This window comes from Nomascus leucogenys, chromosome 3, assembly GCF_006542625.1.
Source record: "Nomascus leucogenys isolate Asia chromosome 3, Asia_NLE_v1, whole genome shotgun sequence".
Classification (NCBI taxonomy): domain Eukaryota; kingdom Metazoa; phylum Chordata; class Mammalia; order Primates; family Hylobatidae; genus Nomascus; species Nomascus leucogenys.
In genome coordinates, this window is record NC_044383.1 from 146,576,308 (window position 1) to 146,601,698 (window position 25,391).

At 39.7% G+C, this 25,391-nt stretch overlaps 1 protein-coding gene and 1 long non-coding RNA gene across 2 annotated transcripts in view; one reads left to right on the forward strand and one right to left on the reverse strand.

Moving 5' to 3' along the window:
• The first annotated feature begins 754 nt into the window (after window positions 1-754).
• The window catches only part of PLG (plasminogen), a 52,422-nt gene continuing 27,785 nt past the window's right edge, over window positions 755-25,391 (forward strand). Inside the window, exons 1-10 of the mRNA XM_012506089.2 lie at window positions 755-914; window positions 5,261-5,396; window positions 6,558-6,664; window positions 9,853-9,967; window positions 11,769-11,908; window positions 13,592-13,712; window positions 15,745-15,863; window positions 17,382-17,544; window positions 17,781-17,926; window positions 21,448-21,607. Coding sequence (XP_012361543.1) covers window positions 866-914; window positions 5,261-5,396; window positions 6,558-6,664; window positions 9,853-9,967; window positions 11,769-11,908; window positions 13,592-13,712; window positions 15,745-15,863; window positions 17,382-17,544; window positions 17,781-17,926; window positions 21,448-21,607 — 1,256 coding nt within the window. The 5' untranslated portion in view covers window positions 755-865. The remainder of the gene's footprint in view (window positions 915-5,260; window positions 5,397-6,557; window positions 6,665-9,852; window positions 9,968-11,768; window positions 11,909-13,591; window positions 13,713-15,744; window positions 15,864-17,381; window positions 17,545-17,780; window positions 17,927-21,447; window positions 21,608-25,391) is intronic.
• The window catches only part of LOC115834475, a 62,160-nt gene continuing 47,075 nt past the window's right edge, over window positions 10,307-25,391 (reverse strand). The window contains exons 2-3 of the long non-coding RNA XR_004029407.1: window positions 22,336-22,424; window positions 10,307-10,460 (exon numbers count right to left, since the gene is read on the reverse strand). This is a non-coding gene — a long non-coding RNA (uncharacterized LOC115834475). The remainder of the gene's footprint in view (window positions 10,461-22,335; window positions 22,425-25,391) is intronic.

A 25,391-nucleotide genomic window follows, 5' to 3' on the forward strand; every position in this document is an offset into this window, starting at 1 on the left:
TCTAGTCTTAAGCCCGGGAAAAGCACAGGTTCAACAATTAAAATTGAGATAAACGCTTTCCACTTAATGCTACCAGTCTTGCTTTATTTCATGAGAATGAGAATACAATAATATGCCATACGTTTATTTGGGGGAAAGATGGATGTCTTATAACATGATTTATAATTACAGAAAACATGTGAGTTCACTGGGAATAAAGAAATTTTGAAGATAATAAAATGCTTTCACTTATGTTGTAATTTCTATGTCATTTGGTGTAGGATGTGGAGATATTAACGTTTACACCTAACTTAAGTTTGTCATCTAAGACCTGAAAGGGTTTTGTCTATCAACTGCACCCTTGGGTAGCCACACAAACTTGGGGAAGGCCTCAGACCCATCCCTCGCACAGCAGGAATGAGAACAGCACTGCCTGTTGGGAAGCTTGAGGGAGGCTATGGACGTGCAGCGCTTGGCAGAGGGTCTCGCCATGGAAGGTACCAGCAAATGTGAGATACTTTTATGATTTCATTTTCTCCAAAAGAAAGGGAATAAAAGAAGAGGGGAGGAAATAAGACTAATTGCAAGAGATAAAGTACAAGGGTGAGGGAAGGAGTAAGGAGACATGAAGGCAGCGTGGAGCAGCCGAGAGGGGAGATTGCTTTCACCGCTTCCCAGCATCTATTGCAAATTCCACCCTCAAACATTTTGTAAGGACCCTTTATTCAAGGTAATGTTTGAACCCTGCTGAGCCAGTGGCATGGGTCTCCGAGACAATCATTAACTTAATTTGACTATCTGGTTTGTGGATGCGTTTACTCTAATGTAAGTCAACAACATCCTGGGATTGGGACACACTTTCTGGGCACTGCTGGCCAGTCCCAAAATGGAACATAAGGAAGTGGTTCTTCTACTTCTTTTCTTTCTGAAATCAGGTAAGACATAGTTTTTTTTAATTATAATAATTATTTTTTCTCCCACAATGTAGTAAAAATACATATGCCATGGCTTTATGTGCAATTCGTTTAATTTTTGATTCATGAAACTCCCAGTTGAAAATCTTGTATAAGATTGAGGAATTCCTCAAGAAATAAGTTTAATTTTCCTGTGAAGATTGTCAGGGTGCTGGAATGAATGGGCAGAGAAAATAATGGGTGATTTTTCAAATCTAAATGAGTGCACCCACATAATGGCCAGTCTAATTGAAAAACAGCCAGTGTAGCTAACTATGCAAAGCACGGCTGACCTCTTCGCCTGGTTCTCAGTTTGACTAATTTATATCATTTCTGTTACGGTGTCATGCTCCCCTCACCTGCAAGTTAAAACAATGAAATATCTCTTTGAATATATTCTGTTCTCTCACCAGTTCATGGTGGCGGCAGGGTCAGGGACTCAGCAGTTCTCTCTTTGTTATGGCCTGAGGAAGGCTTTCCATCGGTATACGTTTGCCTCTTATCCCCGGAAAAATCACACGCATCCATTTGCCAGATGCTGTGTGCAGACAGTGATTCAACAAATACTCACTTAGTGCTTGGGTTAGGTCCCTACATTGTTACACATACATACATACCTGTGTGTGAATGTGAGTGTGAGTGTGTGTCCTTTACAAATACTAGCTTCTTTAGCTCGTGGTATAGGTAGGGTAGCATATTCATGCTCATTTTATAAACAAAGAATATCTAGACTTAGGAAAATCATGTTATTTGCTCAGTGACCAAATTCTCAAATCTGGGAAATAAAGAAACCTGGATTTAAGCCAGTTTCCCAGAAGGAATCTAGGGCTCTTCTCACTTTTCAGCTTTGTTTAAGCCTTTGAAAGAATATTCTAAACATGTGCTAGTAGTCCTTTTTCTTTTTTTTTTTAAAAAGCTTTATTGAGATAGAATTAACATACAGAATTCACCCATTTAAGGCATACAATCCAATGGATTTCAATATATTGAGAGTTGTGCAGCCACCATCAGAATAAATTTTAAAACTATTCATACCCCCAAAAAGGTACTCCACTCTCTTTAGCTGTTACCCCCAATCTTCAGCTTCTGGCAACCACTAATCTACTTTCTGTATTTGTATCTTTGCCATTTTGAACATTTCATACAAACGGAATCATACGATTTGCTAGTAGTTCTTCATGTAAATAATGTATACTTGAAATTCAATCTATAAATTACCAGATAAAATTTTACAAATTGTACTTTAGAGTCAAATACATTTGAATTTAGTGGAAGCCATTCAAGGAATTATCAAAGAAAATACAGGGCAGGAGAAAATTAAAGAAATTTTTGTAAGAAATTGGTGTATGTTGGGGGGTATGAATATTATATTTCAATGCATGGAAACTAGGACATAGATCACTATGAACTTATTCAGCGGGCTACACCCAAAGGCTAGATGAAACTTCTCTGCCATAGGATTAACATATATTTTAACCAACCTGGGGGGCACATTCTCTCATAAGCTCTTTTGGAAAGCAAGGCTTTCTGTGGATGTATCATCTTTCCAGTGTGCTGCAATGCCCAGGAAGAGGAAAAAGTTTCTTTTACAGCCGTGCTTAGTGGGAAGTGGAGAAACATCTTCCATTTCACAAATTATTAAGTCTTTTACACATGCAAATATGCATACACATTTGCACACCACAGTGAGGAAGAAATTCTCACACCATTAATAAAATACATTTGCATCAGTAGCAATATACATCTGCATTTTGCCTATAATATAAATGTATTTTTCCACTAAAATATTTGTTTGATGTTTCCCTGCCAGCAAATAAGCCTATCAAATCCTATTGCCATATGAGTCCTAAAGGTGAATAAGAGAAAAAAAAATGGGGGAAAATTATTTCAAATTAAAAAGAAAAACGTTTGATTCTGTTTTGGGATATTTCCTAGGGACATGAGCTGGGGAGGGGATCTCAGCAGTGATGCGCTATGAAGCATAATAACCTGACACAGAAGTAACTTAATTGAAGGGGGAAATAAATGGAAGTTTTCTTTTTTTGAATATCAATTGTAGCCTGCTCTGCTATACTTCAAAAAACTCTTCGGAAAGTTTGTTGGTTTTTTTGTTTTTTTTGAGATGGAGTCTCGCTCTGCCGCCCAGGCTGGAGTGCAGTGGCGCGATCTCGGCTCATTGCAAGCTCTGCCTCCTGGGTTCACGCCATTCTCCTGCCTCAGCTTCTCTGAGTAGCTGGGACTACAGGCGCCCGCCACCACGCCCGGCTAATTTTTTGTATTTTTAGTAGAGACGGGGTTTCACCGTGGTCTCGATCTCCTGACCTCGTGATCCGCCCGCCTTGGCCTCCCAAAGTGCTGGGATTACAAGCGTGAGCCACCGCGCCCGGCTAGAAAGTTTAACTGAACTCACTGTAGGACACACTTTGTGGATTTATTGTGTGTTTTGAAGTCACACTGTGAGCTATAGAATTAACCAAAACACAACTCTTCTTGGAAATGAGAGTTCAAGTTGGCAGAAAGTGCAGGGTAAAGACATGGATATGGGCTGAAAGCACCTATTTCTTTGTGATCTTTTGATACATCTCTCAAGTGCTTTTTAGTGGATTCGGTTTAGAACGCATCAGCCAACTCCTGCCCAATAATCCATTTTTCCAGCCTGGGATGTCTTAAATTGAGGAAGGACAAAGTCCCAGAGGTGGGGAGCAGGGGAACTTTGGCCGAGGACTTTGCATGAATCGATGAGCGTGCATCCTCCTCCCTGTCCTGCCCCTTGTGCTCTGTGTACCCTCAGGAGGTCAGGACGGGCCTTTCTGAGAATGAGAATCTGTTCATTTGCCTTCCTACTGGATACCTGGCATCAGCATACAAACCAATGCGCTCTGCAGTGTGTCACCTTTCAGAACCTCCCCTGACCCCATGTTCCCTGGAGGGCTCGCTGTCTTCAGAGCCAGGCTTGTCTCCTGCTGCCGCCTCCACAGCTCTCCTAGTCACTCTGTAACCCACTCCCTCTGCCTTCGGCCCCCACCACGCCCCTCAAAGTGGTCAAGGTTGTCCTGTTGTCTAATTCCATGGAGCTTGGCTATCTTCATTTTATTAGCCTCTTTTGACCTCTCACCCCTGTGAAAATCACTAGCATTCTGTGCCAAGGATGGAGTTGGCATCTCCAGGCTTGAATAGAGCTACCAAAGCTCAGCCAGGTGTCTGGAAGAGCCTCAGGACGGGGGACACTCTGTAGCCTTGTGGTGGGAACACAGCTGAGGCCCCCTTGGCCACCCTCTGCCATGACCAGGCAGAAAGCAGCTTTCGGACAGATTCGTTGTCTCAGATTTGACTTCAAAGAAAAACCAAGACCAGTATTTGTCCCAGGTTCTGCTTTTTTACAATTTCCTCCGAAATCCAGATACCTGTCGACACCTTGGAAAAACTGATTTCTCCCCAATTAGTAGTGTTCTGTGACTGTTGTAAGCCCCGTAAAAAAATGGCCTTGTTTGTTGAGGAGCTTCTTACCCTCCAGTGTTTTGCCCAATTTTCGTCCAAGGTGGCAACATAATTTAGTTCAGTTCTTGTTTATTGCCAACATCACCCACGCACCAAAATTTATGTATCTCAAGGAGGGACCATTCAAAGGACGCTTCCCACCAGTTAAAGTGACAGTGTCAGAACCAAAGCACGTATTGTAAGAAATCAAACAATGGCCTCCAAGTTCCATTTCTACCCAGGGATGAACAAATCAACATCAATCTTGGTAATACAACTGCCACTGATGGTGCCTTACTCTTCTCTCATGACATGGCACAATCGATAGCAAACATAAAATTTGTTCTTATTTAAGGATTTATATCCACTAATATGGTAACATAATAGTGGTTCCATAGTTCTAACCTGTTTATCAATCCAGTTAATCTTTTACTATCTTGCAATCTGTTAATTAAACTGTTTTTCTTTGTTTTATAATTTCAACTTTTAGAGTCAGGGGTACATGTGCAGGTTTGTTACATGACACTGAGCTTTGGGGTACAAATGATCCCATAACCCAGGTAGTGAGCTAAATATCTACTAACTAAGTAGTTTTTCAGCCCTTGCCTCCCTCCCTCTCTCCCTTCTCTGGTAGTCCCCAGTGTCTTTTGTTGCCATCTTTATTTATGTCCACATGCCCAACTGTGTGTTCTTAACTAAACATTTTGATTCATAGCTACCCATTCTACTTCCAGTAAACAGCAAGTTTTATTTGGTTAATGCTAACCAAATAGATTAAAAGGAAGTCATGACAATTAGACATTGGTGTTGATTTACTGACCATTTGTTCCACTTGGATCTCCCACCTCTAGGTCAAGGAGAGCCGCTGGATGACTATGTGAATACCCAGGGGGCTTCACTGTTAAGCGTCACTAAGAAGCAGCTGGGGGCAGGAAGCATAGAAGAATGTGCAGCAAAATGTGAGGAGGAGAAAGAATTCACCTGCAGGTATTTTCATTGTCATTGCACCTACCCAGAAATCTGTAACTCAGATGGCAAGTAATTTACTCACAAATTTATTAACGATTTAAGAGGAAAGAGAAATTTATGGAGCCAGAGTTTGGAACTATATTTGCTCATAGTATGTGAAGCCATACTAACAACTTCTTGTTAAGGTTTATTGGAGTCTTTGTTAGAAAAATACCCTAAAAGGAAGTTATTTGTTTTTACACCAGACATAAACATTAGCAGTTATTGTTCTGAGCTCCAGTTTTTAACATCATCATCAGTAAATGTTTGTTGAGGATCATGTGAATGAAAGTGTCCTAGATAGATCTGAGCAATGACTTATAGCTACAAGATCCAGTACCTGCCCTTTAGTATTTAAGGTGTAGTCAAAGAAACTGGATATAATGTTAAAAAAAAAAAAAAAGACAGCCCAAGTGAGGTACAGGCATAATCAATGCATGCTCTACCCAGATCCAGAAGAAAGAACAGTGCCTAAGGTTGAGGCAGCTAGAGAAGGCTCAGGGAGGAGGTGGGAACTGAGCTGGGTTTGGAGTTGAGAGAGCTCTTGACAAGCACCAGGAAGGCAGGGGAAGATGCAGCCCTGCACCTTCTGAGGCGGACCATTAAGAGATCAAGTTGACTAAAGCAGAGACTTTGCGTAGGTAATGGGCCTGGGAAGGTAGCTATGGACGCCAGACTGAGCACACATAGCCGGACCACGGGATGGAGACGGGAGGGGTCAGGGGCCAGGGCGGGGTGGAATGTGGAGCAGAGGTTCAGGGGAACTGATCAGAGTTGGGAGGTCATGGAGACAGACCAGCTTGGGGAATGGGTTCAAAGCAACTAGAGTTGTTTCTTTCCAACCCAAAAACAAAAATTAATAAGATGAGTGAAGAAGTAAAGCAGTTGAAACAGAAAGAAAGAGAAAATTATGAGGGAGGAAAGGTAAGGGCATGAGAGAACAAGACTTACTGCCACGTTGGTGTATTTTGTTCAGTACTTCATTGATGCCATGCCCAAATAACTGAAAGAGGCAGCAATTCTGAGCTCTCTGGTCCCTCAAGATATTCAATGATCTTTAGCATGTCTCACTTATTAATAAACATTTGTTTTCTTTAAATAAAGAAAAATACTTACTGGATTTCCTGCTTCGTTCTGCAGGGCATTCCAATATCACAGTAAAGAGCAACAATGTGTGGTAATGGCTGAAAACAGGAAGTCCTCCATAATCTTTAGGATGAGAGATGTAGTTTTATTTGAAAAGAAAGGTGAGTACGTTTTCTTCCTCCTCCTCCTCCTGTCCTCCCCATCCTCCCACTCTTCCTCCTTCTCTATTCTATCTTTAATTTATGAGACCAGAGGAGGAAGGGACTATGCTGGTGTAAAATTGAATTCTGAGTTAGGACAGGATTTGATTACTAACTAACCATGTCAGCTTGAGTATATTATGTCACCTCTAAGATTTAATTTTTTTGTTGTTCAAAAAATGAAAGCATTAGATTTACAAAATCACTTCTACCTCTATGACCCTGAAAATAAGATTTTTAAAATATTATGTTATATTTAACAAGGAGATGGGAAGTCTAAGCATTCCTTTTGATCTTGGCTTCTTATTCTGCAGGGTGACCATGGTCCTTGGGCCCTAATATCTGGATGAAGCCTTGTAAAATAGAAATACTGAGGTGTTTTAATCCTCAGAAACATTTGGATTGGGACACACATCTTTTTACTCTTAAATTCACATTTTGGGGGACATGGTCTATATTTTTCTCAGATTTCTGAAATGTTGTCTTTTAAAAATGTGTAAAAGTTACAGTTCCTTTTCTATAGTTTATTTTAAAATGTGGGTCAGTAGTCCCATTGCTTAGAATAAGAGGCAGACAGGATTTCAATAGAAATTGCATGCCTTTTTAGATGTGCAAATGTTTCATTAAGCATATGAATATTTGAAGAGATGTATGACACTTTAAAAACTGTTTCCTCTACTGTGTTGGTGGCCAGGTATTAAGACCGTTAATAATAACAATTTAGCTCTCCAAATATTCTGCATCACAGGTGTTAAAGAGGACTGGTTTCTTGTATTCTTGAGGATGATGTGCCATATTGTGTCTAGTATCACAGCAAAACTCTAAGTAGCATTTTAAATAGTATTTATTTGGGTTGGAATTATTTCTACACATTGACTCATCTTTCTGGGTTTCATTTGTACACATTGTACTTTCTTCCTTACCACTATTTATCTCGAATTCTTGAGATTAAAGTACAGATTAAATCTAAACTTTATCTGGTGAAGTTATTCGTTCTTACAAGTAGCAAGCAAATGGTAAACTAAATAGGATCACCTAATTGTACTAGATTTAAAAAAAAAAAAAAAAGCCTGATTCTCTCTACAAAATGCTAACATTTAAATATGTCATTTGTAAATTGTTAACCAGGAGGAACATGAGAATGACTGTAGGTTGAGTTTGAAGTCTGAAGTTTGAAGGCTTAGTTTGCTTGTTTTCAAAGTGACAGAAGGGAGCAAAAGGTTATATAAACTCTGGTGGGTACATACAAACAAAAAAGAAGTGAAAAGTCAAAAGTCAGTCATTTTTTGGTCCTTGTTTCTTTGCTGTGGGATATTGACCTGCTGCTAACTTACCTGCCAGGGTTTTGCCAGGAACAGTCAGTGTTAGATCACATTTACTTCTGCCACTTGCCACCAGCCACACTGCCTTCACCGAGTCCAAGTCCCTATCACCACTGGTTGGGGCTACTTGTAGCTGTACACGTAATCTCTAAGAAATGTAACTTCCCTGTTTAAAGCCCTTCCTAGCGCCCTTAAAATAAGACCCAAAGACTTCCCAAATGTGCTAGGGCCCGGCATTATTTAAGTAACCCCCAGCTGCTGTTTGCTTGGCTTGCTAAACTTTTCTACACTGGCCTTACTTCTGTTCCTTCACCACCCCAAGTACACGCCCTCCTGCCTGGGACCCTCTTCACCTTTGTCCTGCTGTGCCAGCTCCTTCTTATCTCCTAGGTGTCAGCTCAATCATCACTTCCTTGACCCCTAGACCTCCCTTTCACAAAGTGCCTTGAGTTTACACTTTTGATGAGTGTCTTATGTCTACTGTAATACTATGTCCCAATGAAGATGTACTTGCAATCATAATACGTAGTATTGGGTTAAAAGCATTAGTTTGCTGTAGGTATGTTAGGAGTACTTTCCCCATGTGATTGATCAGTGAATTAAAAAATGGCTAAAGTGGGTAACCTTAAATGATGGTGCAAATATACCTTAAACATTTTATATTTTCATTGAAAACACAAGTGTACTTGACACCTTTTGATGTAGAGCAGAGGCTTTTTTTCTTCGAATATGGGGTCACCAGTAGAAGGTCTCTGGTGCATTTCCTGCATAAACTATGCTCTAGTGCAACATCTACAATAATTACTTTCCTTATTTTTGAAGTGGACCATATCTCGACATTTATTAATCAATCTGAATGTGTAAAACCTTTAGATTTTTATGAATTCCTCCTCAAGCTTTATAGTCAACTATATGAGTGGATTGCCCTCCGTGGATTTGATAGCAATTTTTTAAATGATTCATGTTTCAACTTGTTAAAAACATTTAATTTAGTTAAAAACCAAACAAAAAAGAGCTTTGTTTCTTTTCTTTTCACATTCATTTCTCAGTTTAGATCATCTTTAATTAAATATAACTGTAAGAAAGTTGGAAAATGCAAAGAAATGACTCGTTGTAAGCACATAACTCATGTGGGGGGAACAGACACGGGTGGGCACACTAGCAAACACCTGCCAGCTGCATGTGGACCCAGGTGGGCACCGGACTCTTTTAAATGCAGGAGAGGGCCCATTGGCTAACTGGTGAGTTGGTTGAGTGGAAACTGGTTGAGAACTTTTAGTGCAAACCATTTACAGTAGACCACAATTTTACAGCCCTGTTTGGCACTTCTTCATATTGCGGGGAGCCTGAAGAAATAGAAGTGTGTTGGATCTCTTTCAGCCTCTGAAAAGCCTGCCATTCCCCCATCTAAAAAGCCCTTTTCCCATTCTCTCACTCTGTCTCATCATGTATGTAACATGTGTCATCATTAAGTGATCTTATTTCACATTGTTTCCTTGAATATTTCCTGTAAACCCCCTGCCTGATTCCACTAGAATGTGAGCTCCATGACAGCCAAGCCTCTGACTGCACTGTGCCCCGTGTGTCCCCAGCATCCTGGTGGGGCTCGATACACAGAGAGCTCATGAGTAGCATTTGAATACATGAATCAAAGTATGGAATGGCTCAGTTTACTGCAGCCTTTGTGCAGATGCAAAAGATGATCTTTTTGAAAGCAGAAACAGGGGGTCTGGCGCATGAGATCTTTTTCTCAACGTGACTATGCTGTGCAGACCTTCATGTGGTGTCTTGTGAAAGACTTTGACCACTGTGTGGACTTCCCTTCAGTGTATCTTTCAGAGTGCAAGATTGGGAATGGAAAGAACTACAGAGGGACGATGTCCAAAACAAAAACTGGCATCACCTGTCAAAAATGGAGTTCCACTTCTCCCCACAGACCTAGGTAAGACTTTCCCTTTCATCTTTGTGTTCATCTACTGTAAAGTTGTCCCTCTGTGTCTGTGGGGGATTGGTTCCGGGACCCCTGTGGCTACCAAAATCCATGCTTCTCAAGTCCCTTATATAAAATGGTGCAGTATTGGCATATAACCTACATACCTTCTCTTGTATAATCCCTAATATAATGTAAATGCTATGTAATCATTGTTATACTGTATTGTTTTTATTTGTATTATGTTTTATTGTCATATTGTTATTTTCTCTCATCTTTTTCAAGTCTTTTCCATCCACAGTTGGTTGAATTTGTGGATATGCAACCCAGGGATACAGAGGGCCAACTGTATTTAGGATAATTTCATCACTTTTAATTCAAACCAGAATATGTGAATAAGCAGACAGAAAGAATCTTTTTGATGTCGATGTTCAACTATTTTTGACACCATAGTAGAACATGGTTGCTTTCTATTTTTTCTTGGGTATGGAGGTTTCTTGAAGACCTAGAACATAGAAGAATGCCTAGTTAAAAAAAAATCAATGAAACTATGAGTTTTAGGCCAAATCTGAGAAAAGACCAAAGATGACTATGTTTGGGACTGAAGTAAACATATCAAGTTAGAACTCTCATCACATGTTCGACTCAAATTGTGGAGCAAAATAGTAAATAAAATATAAAAATGAAAATGAAGATACATGAAATTCAAATGTCGCAACTTGCCTATTATTTATTTTAGTGCATTTTTTTGTACTTTTCCCAGTTTGGTGTTAGGTGGCATTAAGTTCTCAGTAATGATGCTTATCAAATAGGAACTTAGTGCCTGTTACTCACCTTTATCCATTCCCCCAACACTCAACAAATTGCCTTTGCTATATCCCTATGAGATGAGCAGATCAAATATTCCCCGTGAGTTAATGAAAACTGTTTCAACCGAATGGCGAAGTCAGAGACTATCGGGGTCCATGGAAACACTCTGGGCCATTTTTATGAGGTAGTCTAGGCTCATCTTTATGAAGGAACTGAGGTCTCGGGGGGTGGGGGTTACCCCAAATAGGTTCACAGAAGAACCAGAAATAAAACCTGCCTTTCTAGACTGTAAGTCTTGTGATTTTCATCTAAATGGTTGTCTCTATACAGCAACTCATCTCTAGAACTGAAAATCAGCTTAAATCCCTCCTCCATCCCCAATAATTCAAGCTGCATTTCAGAGAAAACTAGGACTTTGGAATCAGACAGATCAACTTTGAATTCTTGATCTGCTTCTTCACAGCTATTTACGCTTAGGCAAGTTTTGTTTTGTTTTGTTTTACGTTGCCACTCAGTCTTCTCATCTGTAAAATAGGGATAGTAACACCTTTCTCAAATGGTTTTATTTATTAGGACTAAAAGAGAGAATGTGTAGAAAGATGTTAGTGGAATTCCTGGCACATAGTTCACATGGACAAAATCGTATTAACTACGAAAATTTTTACAGAGAAAAAGGGTAACTGACAAAAGCAAGTGTTTGGAATGAATTAAGACCATGGCAGGCTTTTGAAGCCTTTATATTTCTCCTGACTGTGCAATAAAAATATTTTGGCTCTGTCTAAGACTTGGCTGTCACAGTAGCAATGGTAATATTAGCTACTGTGCCAGAAGCAGCCTATCAATAGAGAAATTGAAAATCTGACCACACAAATGCTGCAGCACCCAGCTGAAATGCATTTGGATGACAATCTCAGATGGGAATCGAGAGCATCTCCTTCTGCCTCGCTAATAGCAAGCTGATTTTTAGAATATAGTCTAAGTGCTTCTTTTCCATCCTCCCCAGATTCTCACCTGCTACACACCCCTCAGAGGGACTGGAGGAGAACTACTGCAGGAATCCAGACAACGATGTGCAGGGGCCCTGGTGCTACACTACTGATCCAGAACAGAGATATGACTACTGCGACATTCCCGAGTGTGAAGGTCAGGAGTGGCCCTAGAAAATGTTTTCATTTCTGCTCTTCACCTGTAAAATAATTTGTTGTAAAGCCCCGTCCCACAGGGATATTATTAATAATTGAGTAACGTATTCACCTCTCGGAAAGGAGCAAAACTTTGCTCAGACCCCAGAATTAACCTGAAAATTTTTTTTGTTTTCTGAGACAGAGTTTTGCTCTCGTTGCCCAGGCTAGAGTGCAATGGTGCGATCTCGGCTCACCACAACCTCCGCCTTCGGGTTCAAGCGATTCTCCTACCTCAGCCTCCCAAGTAGCTGGGATTACAGGCATGTGCCACCATGCCTGGCTAATTTTATATTTTTAGTAGAGACAGGGTTTCTCCATGTTGGTCAGGCTATCCTTGAACTCTCGACCTCAGGTGATCCGCCTGCCTCAGCCTCCCAAAGTGCTGGGATTACAGGTGTGAGCCACCATGCCCAGCAGATCTGAATTATTTTCATTAAAATGTTACATCAACATGTACAAATATAAAACTACATCTAAACTCTAAGTATAAACTTCTTATGCTTAAAACTCTTACACAGTGTTAACCCCAAGACAGATTTGCAATTAAGTAGTTAAAATAAAACAACAAAATCAATAAAAATCAAATAAACAATAACATTTAATGTGGTAGACTTTGCTGTTTTGCTGAAGCTAAGCAAGGAACCAGTTTTTAAATCAGCAATCCATTATTTCAATGGACTGACCAATTTAATAGTGCACCTCAAAGGTCAATGCTAAAAAATAAAAAAAAAAATCATACTGAAAAAACTGTCATCATTTCACATTTCTGGCTACATTTATTAGTGCAAATGGGAATGAATAAAGGTGAGATTTGTGTGACAGTGTGGATATGGTACTGTGTGACAACTCAGTTCTCCCATCACTTCCACCTATTTGAATCATGGGGATCCTGTTTTTGTACACCATGTTATAGGTATTTGCCCTTAAGCACCACCAATGCATCACTTTTGTATTAAGTCTGCCCGTTTTCCTTAGTACTCCATTAAAATTTAAGTCACATATTATTCTGCCTCACCATGTTACTTCAATAATTCTGAATCAAAGTTTAAGTTTGTGAATAATTTTGCAAAAAAGAGCCAGTCATGCTTGTCAACAACATAAAAAGAGAAGCGCTGTCACTTCAGGTGACTATTGTTCTCCGTGAGGCCACGAGCATAAACAAAAACTCCAGACTAAAACCCTGAGACGGTGCCAGGTCATTCAGCAGTCAGTGGAATGATCACAATAATCTCATACAAAGTTTTAAATATCATTATTGAAATGAAGATGCCGAATATTGAAAACTCCTAATGGAGAACATAGACTCCTGAGAATATATGCACCCCTGGCTCCCCACTGGCCTGTGCATCCTGGTCTAAGGACATGGCATCATGGAAATTCTGAACTTGGTCATGACTACAATAGTTGAGGGGGTATTGACTAAAATATGTGAATGTTACGGTTTAAAAGGAAAATGACATTTGGATGATAGTAGAAAATCCTGAGTCCTTACTGCCAATTTTATTGCCAAGTGCCTGTTGTGAATTACATCGGAATGAGAGGCAAGTCGCACTTAAGTGAGTAGGATTCTGGTTTTTACTCTCTATTTTGCTTCATCCATTTCAGTTTTCTTCTTCCTGTCTTTCCTTCCCACTCTGTCCAGAGGAATGTATGCATTGCAGTGGAGAAAATTATGATGGCAAAATTTCCAGGACCATGTCTGGACAGGAATGCCAGGCCTGGGACTCTCAGAGCCCACATGCTCACGGATACATTCCTTCCAAGTAAGTCTCACTGGGAAAAACATTCCATGTTTAAGGCTCTGCAGCTCTATCAGACATTTGCTGTCATTTAGATATTTTAGCATTCCTCAAGAAGTGAACGCCTGATGTTTTTAATTTCTTTTCTTTTCTTTTTTTTTTTTTTTTTGAGACAGAGTCTCGCTCTGTCGCCCAGGCTGGAGTGCAGTGGCGCAATCTCGGCTCACTGCAAGCTCCGCCTCCCGGGTTCACGCCATTCTCCTGCCTCAGCCTCTCCGAGTAGCTGGGACTACAGGCGCCCGCCACCACGCCCGGCTAATTTTTTTGTATCTTTAGTAGAGACGGGGTTTCACCGTGGTCTCGATCTCCTGACCTCGTGATCCGCCCGCCTCGGCCTCCCAAAGTGCTGGGATTACAAGCGTGAGCCACCACGCCCGGCCATGTTTTTAATTTCAAAGCTAACCTCCTCCCACAATATTGCAAGTGAAATACGCATTCTTGCTGCTCAAAATGTCGTCCATGGGTCAGCAGCAGGGATGTTTTCTGAGAGTTTGTTAGAAATCCAGAATGTCACACCCTCTGAATCTGATTTGAATAATAACCAGATCCTCAGCTGATATGCACACACATTCAAACACTAATGTCGGTATGAATACATTAACATCTGTCTTGAGAAATACACACACACATGTTGCTGGTGTATTTTCCAAATGTTTTCCTTTTCTCTTTACTCCTTGTCTTTCTTTTCCCTTTGTACCAATGAGATTCAAGTCTCCTAACCTTTGACCTATAAGCAGACATCATGGATTTTTGAATCCCTGATGTTTTGTGTGTATTTACATCAGTGCATTTTTCTGGAATGAGGATTCAGAACTTCCATCAGATTCTCTAATGGGGCCATGAATTTAAAATGAGAATAAGCTTCTTGCTCTAGAAAGTCATGATGGTTCCTAGAATAAGGTTTTGTGAGTATTCTATTTCACATTAATTGTGCTGGAAAACACCTCCCATTCCACAGTTGCTTCTGGTCTTCCTCTTCATTCTATGATGACTATAGGGCCATACCAGGGCTTTCAAGAATGCAGAAGTGCGGCTGAGCCACAGATTCCACGGTGGAAAGCAGCTCTACTGAATTTGTACACCTCCCATTCCAAATAGCTAGCATAAAACACAGCAGCTGCCATTTTCCTTCAAAGGAGAAATACAGGAAAGGCCTAAGGGTCCAAAACTGGGTAAAGGCACTTCCAGGAAACCAGAAGGAGAAGAGGATTGCTTAAGCCGCTGCTGGCTCCTCTTTCCATCCTGGTAAGCATTTACAATCTCAGAGAGGGAATGAATAAGCGCAGAGGGCCACCAGGCATGGAGTGCATCCAACGGCCCTAGCCACGGGGCCCCACTGAGGAAGGATCCAGACCCATACTGCATGGTAAGACCCTTGCAGGAGCACAGCTTCTCCTCTTGGTTTTTCTAAGCTTCAAGGCTGGTGGGAGCAGAGCCTGGTAGACCAGAAGGACCATTCCTTTCAGCCATGAAGATACCCATTTCTTGGCTCTATTAGGCACTAGATGAGTATCTTTAGGCAGGGAGCACTTTGCATTTTAAAGACTGCTATTATTTGTGGTTGAATAACTGGAGTTTGCTTACATCAGTTTTCCAGATGGCCAAAATGATGAGGTCACTGATTCTGTTGAGTGATTTTTACACATGTAAACTGTTAGAAAAACAGTGCTTGGCAGCGTGGCACATGCCTGTAGTCCTAGTTACTTAAAGGGCTGAAGCGGGAGGATTGCTTGAGTGAGTTCAAGGAGTTCAAGGCAAGCCTGGGCAATAAGTGGGACCCTGTCTCTAAAAACAAAACAGAAAAAGAAAGTCCTTGGAATACAGGGCCAACCTTGTTTCCTAGTTGCCATCTCTGAACACAGCCTTCATGCGATTACCTCCTCCATGCCCGACTGTGCCTAGCACACAGCAGGTGCTCAATGTTTGCTCTTGAAAAAGAGTCTCATCCATGACATGTAAATGTTCAGTGCTACTGAAATCTTTCTTGTCCATTCAGATTTCCAAACAAGAACCTGAAGAAGAATTACTGTCGTAACCCCGATGGGGAGCCGCGGCCTTGGTGTTTCACCACCGACCCCAACAAGCGCTGGGAACTTTGCAACATCCCCCGCTGCAGTGAGTATGGTGCACACCCAGATTCCAGGATTCTGACCTGCCCTGTTCTTGAAAAGAAAATATGTGTCAGTGCCTGAGTGCAGCCTCTGAAAAGTGACCTACAGCCCTATGGGATGTTATTGGTCTTTATTTTATTGCTGGTTTAAAACAGTTATGGTTATTGGTTATTGTAGGTGACTGATCAGAGCGTCCATTTATCATGTTTTTCTTTCTTTGCAACTGAAACTTCTGCCTCAGGAGTTCACTGAAATGTAGGCTTTGGGTGTTGTTCATCCTATTCTCTCTGTGCTAAAGGGAAATCAGACCCATGCTCTCTGACACATGGATTTCATTTTCAACCAGAGTTCTAATAGTTGTTTTGTAAACAAAGAGTGTCTTTGTTTACAACGTTCAGGTCTGTAGGTGTCCAGTTTTTCCAACTTGGGAAGCAGAGGGTGAGGGGTGGGGGTGGGGAAGAGTTCAGGAGGAGAAGATGAAGCGGCAGACCTAGTAGAAATGATGTAAACAATTTTATCATATTTTCCTCTCTGAGAATTTGAAGCAAAGGATTACACACTAAGACAAAGACAGGCATGAAAGGTTAAAAAGGATTCAGTGAGGGTTGGCCTCCCCTCCTTTCCTCTGACACATGTCCTTTGAAAGCGGAAGTTCCTCAGGCATTCTCCCTTTTTTTGAATATTAATTTCTCTTTTTTTTTCAGTTTCTCTTTTTGTCATCTTTTTTTCCTCAAGAATATCTTGATTTCTGGATGCACACACTTTTCCTTGGCAGTGTTTTTTGCCTTCTTTCCGTGGACTCTTTCCCTGTTGTTTGGCTTTTATGGCATGTTGGGTGCCATTCAGTCATGTCTACTCAGTGAATAATTTATTCTTCAGGAAAGAGAATGGACCTTTGGTGTATGCTAGAATTCGGGGTGGGAGGTCACACGTGTTGATACTTACCAGGTAGGAAGAACTGAGCAAAGAGAACATAGAAAGAAGCATCTACCCAAGGGTCTTTCTCTGAAGGAGTTCCTCATGAAAGGGTCTCACAGGCATAGATGCTACTAAATTGATTTCATCTGAAAACATGAAACAATTTTCAAGTGCCAAATTCCAAGAGAGGCTGAGCAGAAGCCAAGACAGGCCAGAGCACCCTGCAGTCATCCTCCTTAACATCCATCTGTGCACTCTATTTTAAAATTATTCATTGTAGGGCTGGGCATGGTGGCTCACGCCTGTAATCCCAGCACTTTGGGAGGCCGAGGCGGGCGGATCACGAAGTCAGGAGTTCAAGACCAGCTTGGCCAATATGGTGAAACCCCACCTCTACTAAAAATACAAAAAAATTAGCCAGGTGTGGTGACACACATCTGTAGTCTGATCTACTCAGGAGGCTGAGGCAGAAGAATGACTTGAACCCGGGAGGTGGAGGTTGCAGTGAGCTGAGATCATGCCACTGACTCCAGCGTGGGTGACAGAGCGAGACTCCGTCTCAAAAAATATATATATTCATTGGAATTTATTTTTCCCATTCAAGCAACACCTCCACCATCTTCTGGTCCCACCTACCAGTGTCTGAAGGGAACAGGTGAAAACTATCGCGGGAATGTGGCTGTTACCGTGTCCGGGCACACCTGTCAGCGCTGGAGTGCACAGACCCCTCACACACATAACAGGACACCAGAAAACTTTCCCTGCAAGTAAGTCCCCTCTGGTCTCATTCTGCTGCTATGGAATGTGAAATTCCATTGACTTTGCCTTAGTTTTAGTTACTGTAGGAACGCAGGATAAAGTATTCTGGAAGAAAAACTGATCTAGTCATAAGTAAAGGAAATGAACTTTAGCACGTTTTTTCCCGTAACAGTTGTTCTCAAAGTGTGGTTCCCCAGACTTTTTTCTTTTTGGAAAGCTAAACTCACAATCACTTCTTTTTCAGAAATTTGGATGAAAACTACTGCCGCAATCCTGATGGAGAAAAGGCCCCATGGTGCTATACAACCAACAGACAAATGCGGTGGGAGTACTGTAAGATACCGTCCTGTGACTCCTCCCCAGTATCCCCGGAACAGTTGGATCCCACAGGTAAGCAAGGGTATGGGAGCTTACTGAGGGCCCAAGTGCTCTCCTTATTGCGTCATCACAATATACAGTAGCTTTGTTAGTTTAATGCTATTGTGGTCAGAGAGTGTGCCCTGTATGATTTCAGTTTTTTTAGATTTGTTGAGGTTTGTTTTATGGTTCAGAATATAGTCATCTTGGCGAATGTTTCATGTGCTCTTGAAAAGAATGTGTCTTCTGCGGTTGTTGGGTGGGGTTTTCCTTCAAGGTCATTTAGGTGAAGTTGGTTGCTGGTGTTCCTCTGTATCCTTACTGATTGTCTGTCTCCTCCTTCATTGACTACTGTGGATGAATGGTGATGTGTCCAACTTTAACTGTAAAGTAGTCTATTTCTCTTTTAGATCGTAACTCTGTTTTGTGTATTTTGAAGCTCTGTTGTTAGGCACATATGTATTTAGGATTGTTACGTCTTCTAGATGAAAGGACCCGTTTATCTTTGTGTAATGTTTCTTATCATCTCTGGGAATATTCCTTCTTCTGAAGTTCTGAACTCTCTTTATGGGGATATAAATACAGTCTCACAGCTCTATTTTCACTAGTATTTGTATGATATATCTTTGAAATTTGTATGATATATCTTTTAAGTTTATCTCAGCTTTTAAATTGAGATGCTCAAACCATTTGCATTAATGCAATTGTTAATAGAGTTGAATTTACATCTACCATCAAGTTAGTTATTTCTCTTTGTCCCATTTAAACTTTGTTCCTTTTTTCATCTTTTTCTGCCTTCATTTAGATTTTTATCTCCACTACTCTCTTAGTAAATTAATTTTTAATGGTTTTAGTATTTTCCACAATGTTTATAATACACATTTTTGACTTTTCATATTCCATCTTCAAATGATATAATTCTACTTGACATATAAAAACCTTATATCATTGCAGTTCTACTTCTGCCCTCCCAAAATGCCATACTATTACTCTCTGTAATAGAAGTTTACTTCTACTATGTCATGGATCTCACAATACATTGACACTATTTTTGCCCTAATCGTTGTGTTTTAAAGTGATTAAGAATAAAACTATTTTAAATACTTTCTTTCTTTCTTTATTTTACCATTTCTGGTGTTTCTCATCTTTTGGGGTAGATCTCAATTTCCATCTGGTGTCAGATTCTTTCTGTGAAAAACAACCTCTAGCATTTTTTGTAGCACAGGTCTGCTACTGCTGAAGTCTTTCAGATTTTGAGTGTCTGGAAAAGTATTTTGCCTTCAGTTTTTAAAAGTAATTTTGCTGCATGTAGATACTGGGTTGAGAGTTTCATTCCTTGCAACACTTTAATGATCATGTTCCATTATCTTCTGTTTTAAATAGTTTGACTAGTAATCTGATGTTTGTTCCTATGTTTTCAATAGGTCATTATTCTGACTACCTTTAAGATTTTCTCATCTTTGTTTTTCAACAGTTTGACTATGATGTGTTTATTATTAATTTCTTTGTGTTTAATCTGCTTGAGGTATTCTGAGTTACTAGATTTGTAGATTGTTGATTTTTTTCTTTTTCTTTTTTTTGAGATGGAGCCTCACTCTGTCACCCAGGCTGGAGTGCAGTGGTGCAATCTCGGCTCACTGCAACCTCCACCTCCCAGGTTCAAGTGATTCTCCTGCTTCAGCCTCCTGAGTAGCTGGGACTACAAGCATGTGCCGCCAGGCCCAGCTAATTTTTATATTTTTGGTAGAGACAGAGTTTCGCCATGTTGGCCGGGCTGGTCTCAAACTTCTGACCTCAGATGGCCCATCACCTTGGCCTCCCGAAGCGCTGACAGTACAGGTGTGAGCAACTGTGCCCAGCCTAGATTGTTGATTTTCATTGTCCGTGTAAAATTCATAGCCATTATCTGTTCAAATGTTTCTTTTTGCACTTTTCTCTCTCTGTATTTTCCTTTTGGGACTCTAAGTACCACGTGTTTGGGACTCTAAGAACCCATAACATTCATGTTGTTTCATAAATCTTGTAAGCTTGTTCTCCTTTTTTTTCAGTAATTCTTTTTCTTTCTTTGTGTGTTGGTTTGGATAAGTTCTAGTAACCTATTTCCAAGTTTATGGATTATTTTGTCAGTTGTGTCTAGTCATCTCCTCAGCCCATTGAAAGAATTCTTCATCTCTGATATTATGACTTTTTTCTAGCATTTTCATGTTACTCTTTTCTATAGTTTCCATCTCTTTGCTGAAATTTTCTACCTATCCATGCATACTGTCCACCGTTACAACAAGATCCTTTAACATATTAACGTAGGTATCACACAATCCCAATCTGATAGTTTCCAGATGGCATCTTCTCTAAGTCTGGCTCTCTGGATTGCTTTATTATTCAACAGTGGCTTTTTTCCCCCCTTGGGTTTTTTGGTGTGTCTTGTAATTCTTTAATCAAACACTAGGCATTATAAATAGAAGAACAGTAGAGGTTACAGTAAATATTATTTATACTTTGAAATGGACACCCTTCTCTTGCAAATATATGTTGTGGATAATTGAGTCAATGTAGTCACTAGTTTAACTGAATTGGGATTTGTGATTGCTAGTTTTACCTTAAGTGCACCACAGATATAAATTCCTCCAGTGATGTGCTGCTGCTATCTTTTACTTAGAGTGGGGCCTGGGGTGCTGAAGAGTTTTCTCCGTATTCCTATCCATTCCCAGATTTCAGCAGTCACTGCATGCCTGCACTACAGAGGAGATATCTTCATACACATAATCTAACCCCATTGACACTCAGCTGTTTCTTGTTACTGAATGCTCACTTTTTGGTGGACGTAGGAGAATACTTATCTCCCTGGTCTACCTCCCTCTTAGGCCAGTTGAGCACAGCTCAGCTTTGAAAATAGTGATTTTTCAGTGTTCTTGTGCCTCCTTCTGATGGAACTTGTACCTGTGGTGGGTTTGGAAAGAAAGAGTAGTAGCTTCTGCTTCATTGCAATGCAGGATGTTGGGCACAAGAGGATTCCCTGTAACTTCTCCAAGGGAATAAGATTTTTGCCTCCACCACTCTCTGAGAAGCTGTGGATCTTTGCCTGCAGTCCTAGATGCAGGACCATCTCCTGCCCTATCACCCAGAAGCTTTGGTCTTTGGCTTTGTTTGAGGAAGGATCTAGAAAAATGTACAAAGCTTTCATGTCTGCCCCCCCACTGACAGCCACCCACCACCCACAGCCTGCACTGCTGAATGCATCCTCCTCTCATCTGCCCTCGTGTTCTCATGAACACTCAGTAGGGATCCACAAAAAAGAGCTTGCACATAAGTGCAATTTCCAATTATAAGTACTCTATCTGTTCTTTCCCACCCAGGTTTTAAATGAAACATTACTAAGAACTTATTAATCTTCTAAAATGCTATAAATCTATTTTTTATGTTAATCTGTCTGCTACTACAGAAAAGAGAACAGTCATAATTCTCAGAGGCTAGTGTACTGTTTTTGTCATAAATTGCTTCACGCTTCTTTTTTTTTCAGTAATTATTAAGCTTGATTTCTTTTATTTTAATTTCAGCACCACCTGAGCTAACCCCTGTGGTCCAGGACTGCTACCATGGTGATGGACAGAGCTACCGAGGCACATCCTCCACCACCATCACAGGAAAGAAGTGTCAGTCTTGGTCATCTATGACACCACACCGGCACCAGAAGACCCCAGAAAACTACCCAAATGCGTATGTCTTTGATTTTTACTGTAAGAGGGGCATCAGCCAACTGAAATTTCTGTTAAAAGAGCCATGCTTCATGCTTCAAGCCAACTTCCTAGAACCAAATTTCTCTCAGACCCAGAATGTGTAGAAAAATGTCTCAAGAATCTTGCTTTTGAAGAAAGGGCCTGCGAGAAGAGAAATTTTAGGCTGGCTATTTTTCCTGAGTAGTTTTATGGATGCAGGGGGATATCTGGAGGTGATGAGGTCACATTAATTGAAAGCTCAGGAGTACATATGAGCAAATGCTTAGAAACAGTACCACTCCACAACGCCCACTAAATATCAGTGCAATATTTCTACCATAGAAATCTAACATTTTTAACCTCCAACCCCTGAAACGAAGGTCGAATTTGCTATTTTTGTCTTGGGTCACAAGTATATATACTTTATAGATATAAGTATGAATATATATACACACATATATATGTATACATATGTGTGCATATATAAATACACACATATATATGTATACATATGTGTGCATATATAAATACACACTATATATGATATACAAGTATACATATATACACACATATATATGTATACAAGTATACATATATACACACATATATATGATATACAAGTATACATATGTGTATATATGTACACATGTGTGTATATTAGAATAGATATAACATATATATATATACACACACACACACACACACACACACACACATATATATTCTGACCTGTATAAACACAGTGGGTCCTGAGCTCCAGTGGTCTGAAAGGATATGGGTTGCTGGAACATGAAGAACAAAAGCAGGATACACAGATGCTGAAAAGCGAAAGAGGCCGTTAGATGAACAGAAAACCAGGTCTAACAAGGACAGCCTTTCTTCCATAAATGAGTATACAATATATGGAAAAAACTGTTTTTACATATTAGAGAACAGATAAACTGAGATAACTTAGAAAGGCAATCAAATGAGATCAACCCAATAACTACCTTGGGTTTGTTCCTGGAGACTCTTCCTGGGCTGAAGAACAAGGAGATGGAGCCCAAGCCGACCACAGCAGTCTTGCTGAACTGAGGAAGGAGACTGGAGCTGGGATTCTAAAACAGCTGAGATTTTCTAGGCTAGGTAATAACATGAAAGGATTTGTGGAGGAAAGGAGCTCCAGGAACATCCATAGAAAAGTCCTCAAGTCTTTGGCTAAATAGAAAGCTGCATATGCACAGGGAGAGGTTCCAGAGAGAAAGTAGGATAAAGAACAGCTACTGGGGAAAGAAAAACTGCAGGGGAACAGTGAGCTCAATGGAGATGCCAGAGCTCACACAGCACTGGGGGATATTTGAGTTCTGACCAGCCAGAGGAGAGACCTCGCTGAACATCTTGGGCATTAAGTAGTCACCACATAAAGCCAAACTTTGGGAGTAGAATTAGTGTATTCCTATAATAAAGGCCGCTCCAGAAACAGCATAGTAAAGCTGAAAAGCAAGTCTAAAAAAACCAACATGATCTCCATGTAAATTAACTGATTGCCAGAAGAAAATTCAACCCTCTTTAGAGGCAAACAACAAATCAAGTTGCTCAGTTATGTGGCATCCACAATGTGTGACCTAAATTTATAACTTTACCAGACATACAAAAAGCATTTAGTGTGATCCATAACCAGGAGAAAAAGCACTCAATACAAATAAACCCCAAAATGAAGAAATTGGCATGAAGATTTGAAATATATATATATATATATCATAATTGTGCTCAAGGATTTAAAGAAAACATGAACATGGAAGAAACAAATGGATAATACCAAAAGAGGAAAATTATAAAATAACCAAATAGAAATTAAATAACTAAAAAAGTATATGTTTAATGAAAAACTTACTGGATACCCTTACCATCAGGTTAGACATTACAGAAGAAAAAGTTAACTAGAAAATAATTCAATAGAAGTGATACAAACTGCAGCACACACATACAAAGACTGAAAAAATAAAGAAACAGAGCCTCAAGAATATGAAAATATCAAAAGATTTCATATATGTGTAAAGCAAGTCGCAAGAGAGGAAAGAGATACTGGGACAGAAAAAATTACTTGAAGCAACAAGAAAAATCTTATTAGAAGCCAGAAGAAGAAAATATATGTTTACATACAGAAGAATAGTGGTAAAAATGACTGATGCCTTCTCGTGAGAAACTATGCTGGTCAGAAACAATGAAATAACACCTTTAAAGTGATAGAAAAAAATAAAAAAGATTAACATAGAATGTTATACCCAGCAAAAATATCCCTTGAAAATGAATGTTATATAAATACATATTCTGCCCCCCCCCCAAAATAAACAAAACACTAAGAGAATATTTCATTACTAGGCTTATATAATAAAAGATGTTCTAGAAATCTATTTTGGTAGAAGAAAAATAGTGCCAGATGGGAACTTTATACTAAGTAATGAAGAACCCTGGAAATGGCAAATGTAAAAGATTCATATTTAATGCCTTAATTTCTTTAAAAGATAACTGACGGGAGGCTGAGTCGGGCAGATCATGGGGTCAGGAGTTTGAGACCAGCCTGAACAACATGGTGAAACCCCATCTTTACTAAAAATACAAAAATTAGCTGGGCATGGTGGCACGTGCCTGTAATCCCAGCAACTCAGGAGGCTGAGGCAGGAGAATCACTTGAACCCAGGAGGTGGAGGTTGCAGTGAGCTGAGATCGTGCCATTACACTCCAGCCTGGGTGACAGAGCGAGACTCAAAACAAACAAACAAAAAGATAATAATTTACTACTTGAAGCAAAATGATAGCAATGTATTGCTCTTTAACATATGTAAAAGTAAAAATTTCTAAATAATAATAATCACATAAATAATGTAGGAAATAAATGGAAGTATACTGTTCTAAGTTTCTTACATTATCCATAAAGTTATATAATATAAACACATGGTTGAAGGTGGTAAGTTAAAGAGGGTTATTGTAAATCCTAGAGCAACTGAAAAAATTTAAACTTAGAGGAATAGATAATAATAAGAATGTTCCATTTATCCAAAAGAAGGAAAGAAAGGAAGAAAAAAGAATGAAGAAGATATGGCAAAGAGAGAAAATACACAGCATTATGGTAGACTTAAACTGAACTGAAAATATATTTAATATACTCCTAAGCATATTAAATATAAAGGGATTAAACACTGCATAGAAAAGGCAGAGATTGTTAAGCTGAATAAAAATCAAAGCTCAATTATCTTCTTTTTACCATACATGCTCTTTAATTGTAAAGAGCTAGTTCAAAAACCAAGTGTGGAAAATGATGTATCATGAAAATAAGAATCAGAAGAAAGCTGGAGTGGTAATGTTAATACCAAAGTAATCTACAAGAAATAATACCACGATGAAAAAGTTATTTCTTAAGTAAAAAAAGTTTATTCATCAAGACTTAACAATGCTAAATGGGTTGCACCCTCATAAGAGCCCTTCTGATACATGAAGCAAACACTGAGAGAACTGAAGAGACAAACAGATAAGCCCACAATTAGAGTTGGAGATATCCTAATGTCTCTCTCCGTATGGTTATACATCTTCCCAAAATATAATAGAAAAAATACACAAAAAATCAGAAAGAACATATATGTTTTAAAGGAAATTGTCAACCTATTTAACACTATGCCAAACTGCAGAATACACATTCAAGTATGCATGGAGCATTCCCCAACATATACCATATGTGTGGCCTTACAGCAAGTCTCAATAGATTTAAAAGAATTAAAATGATACAGTGTCTGTTTTTGAGCAAAACA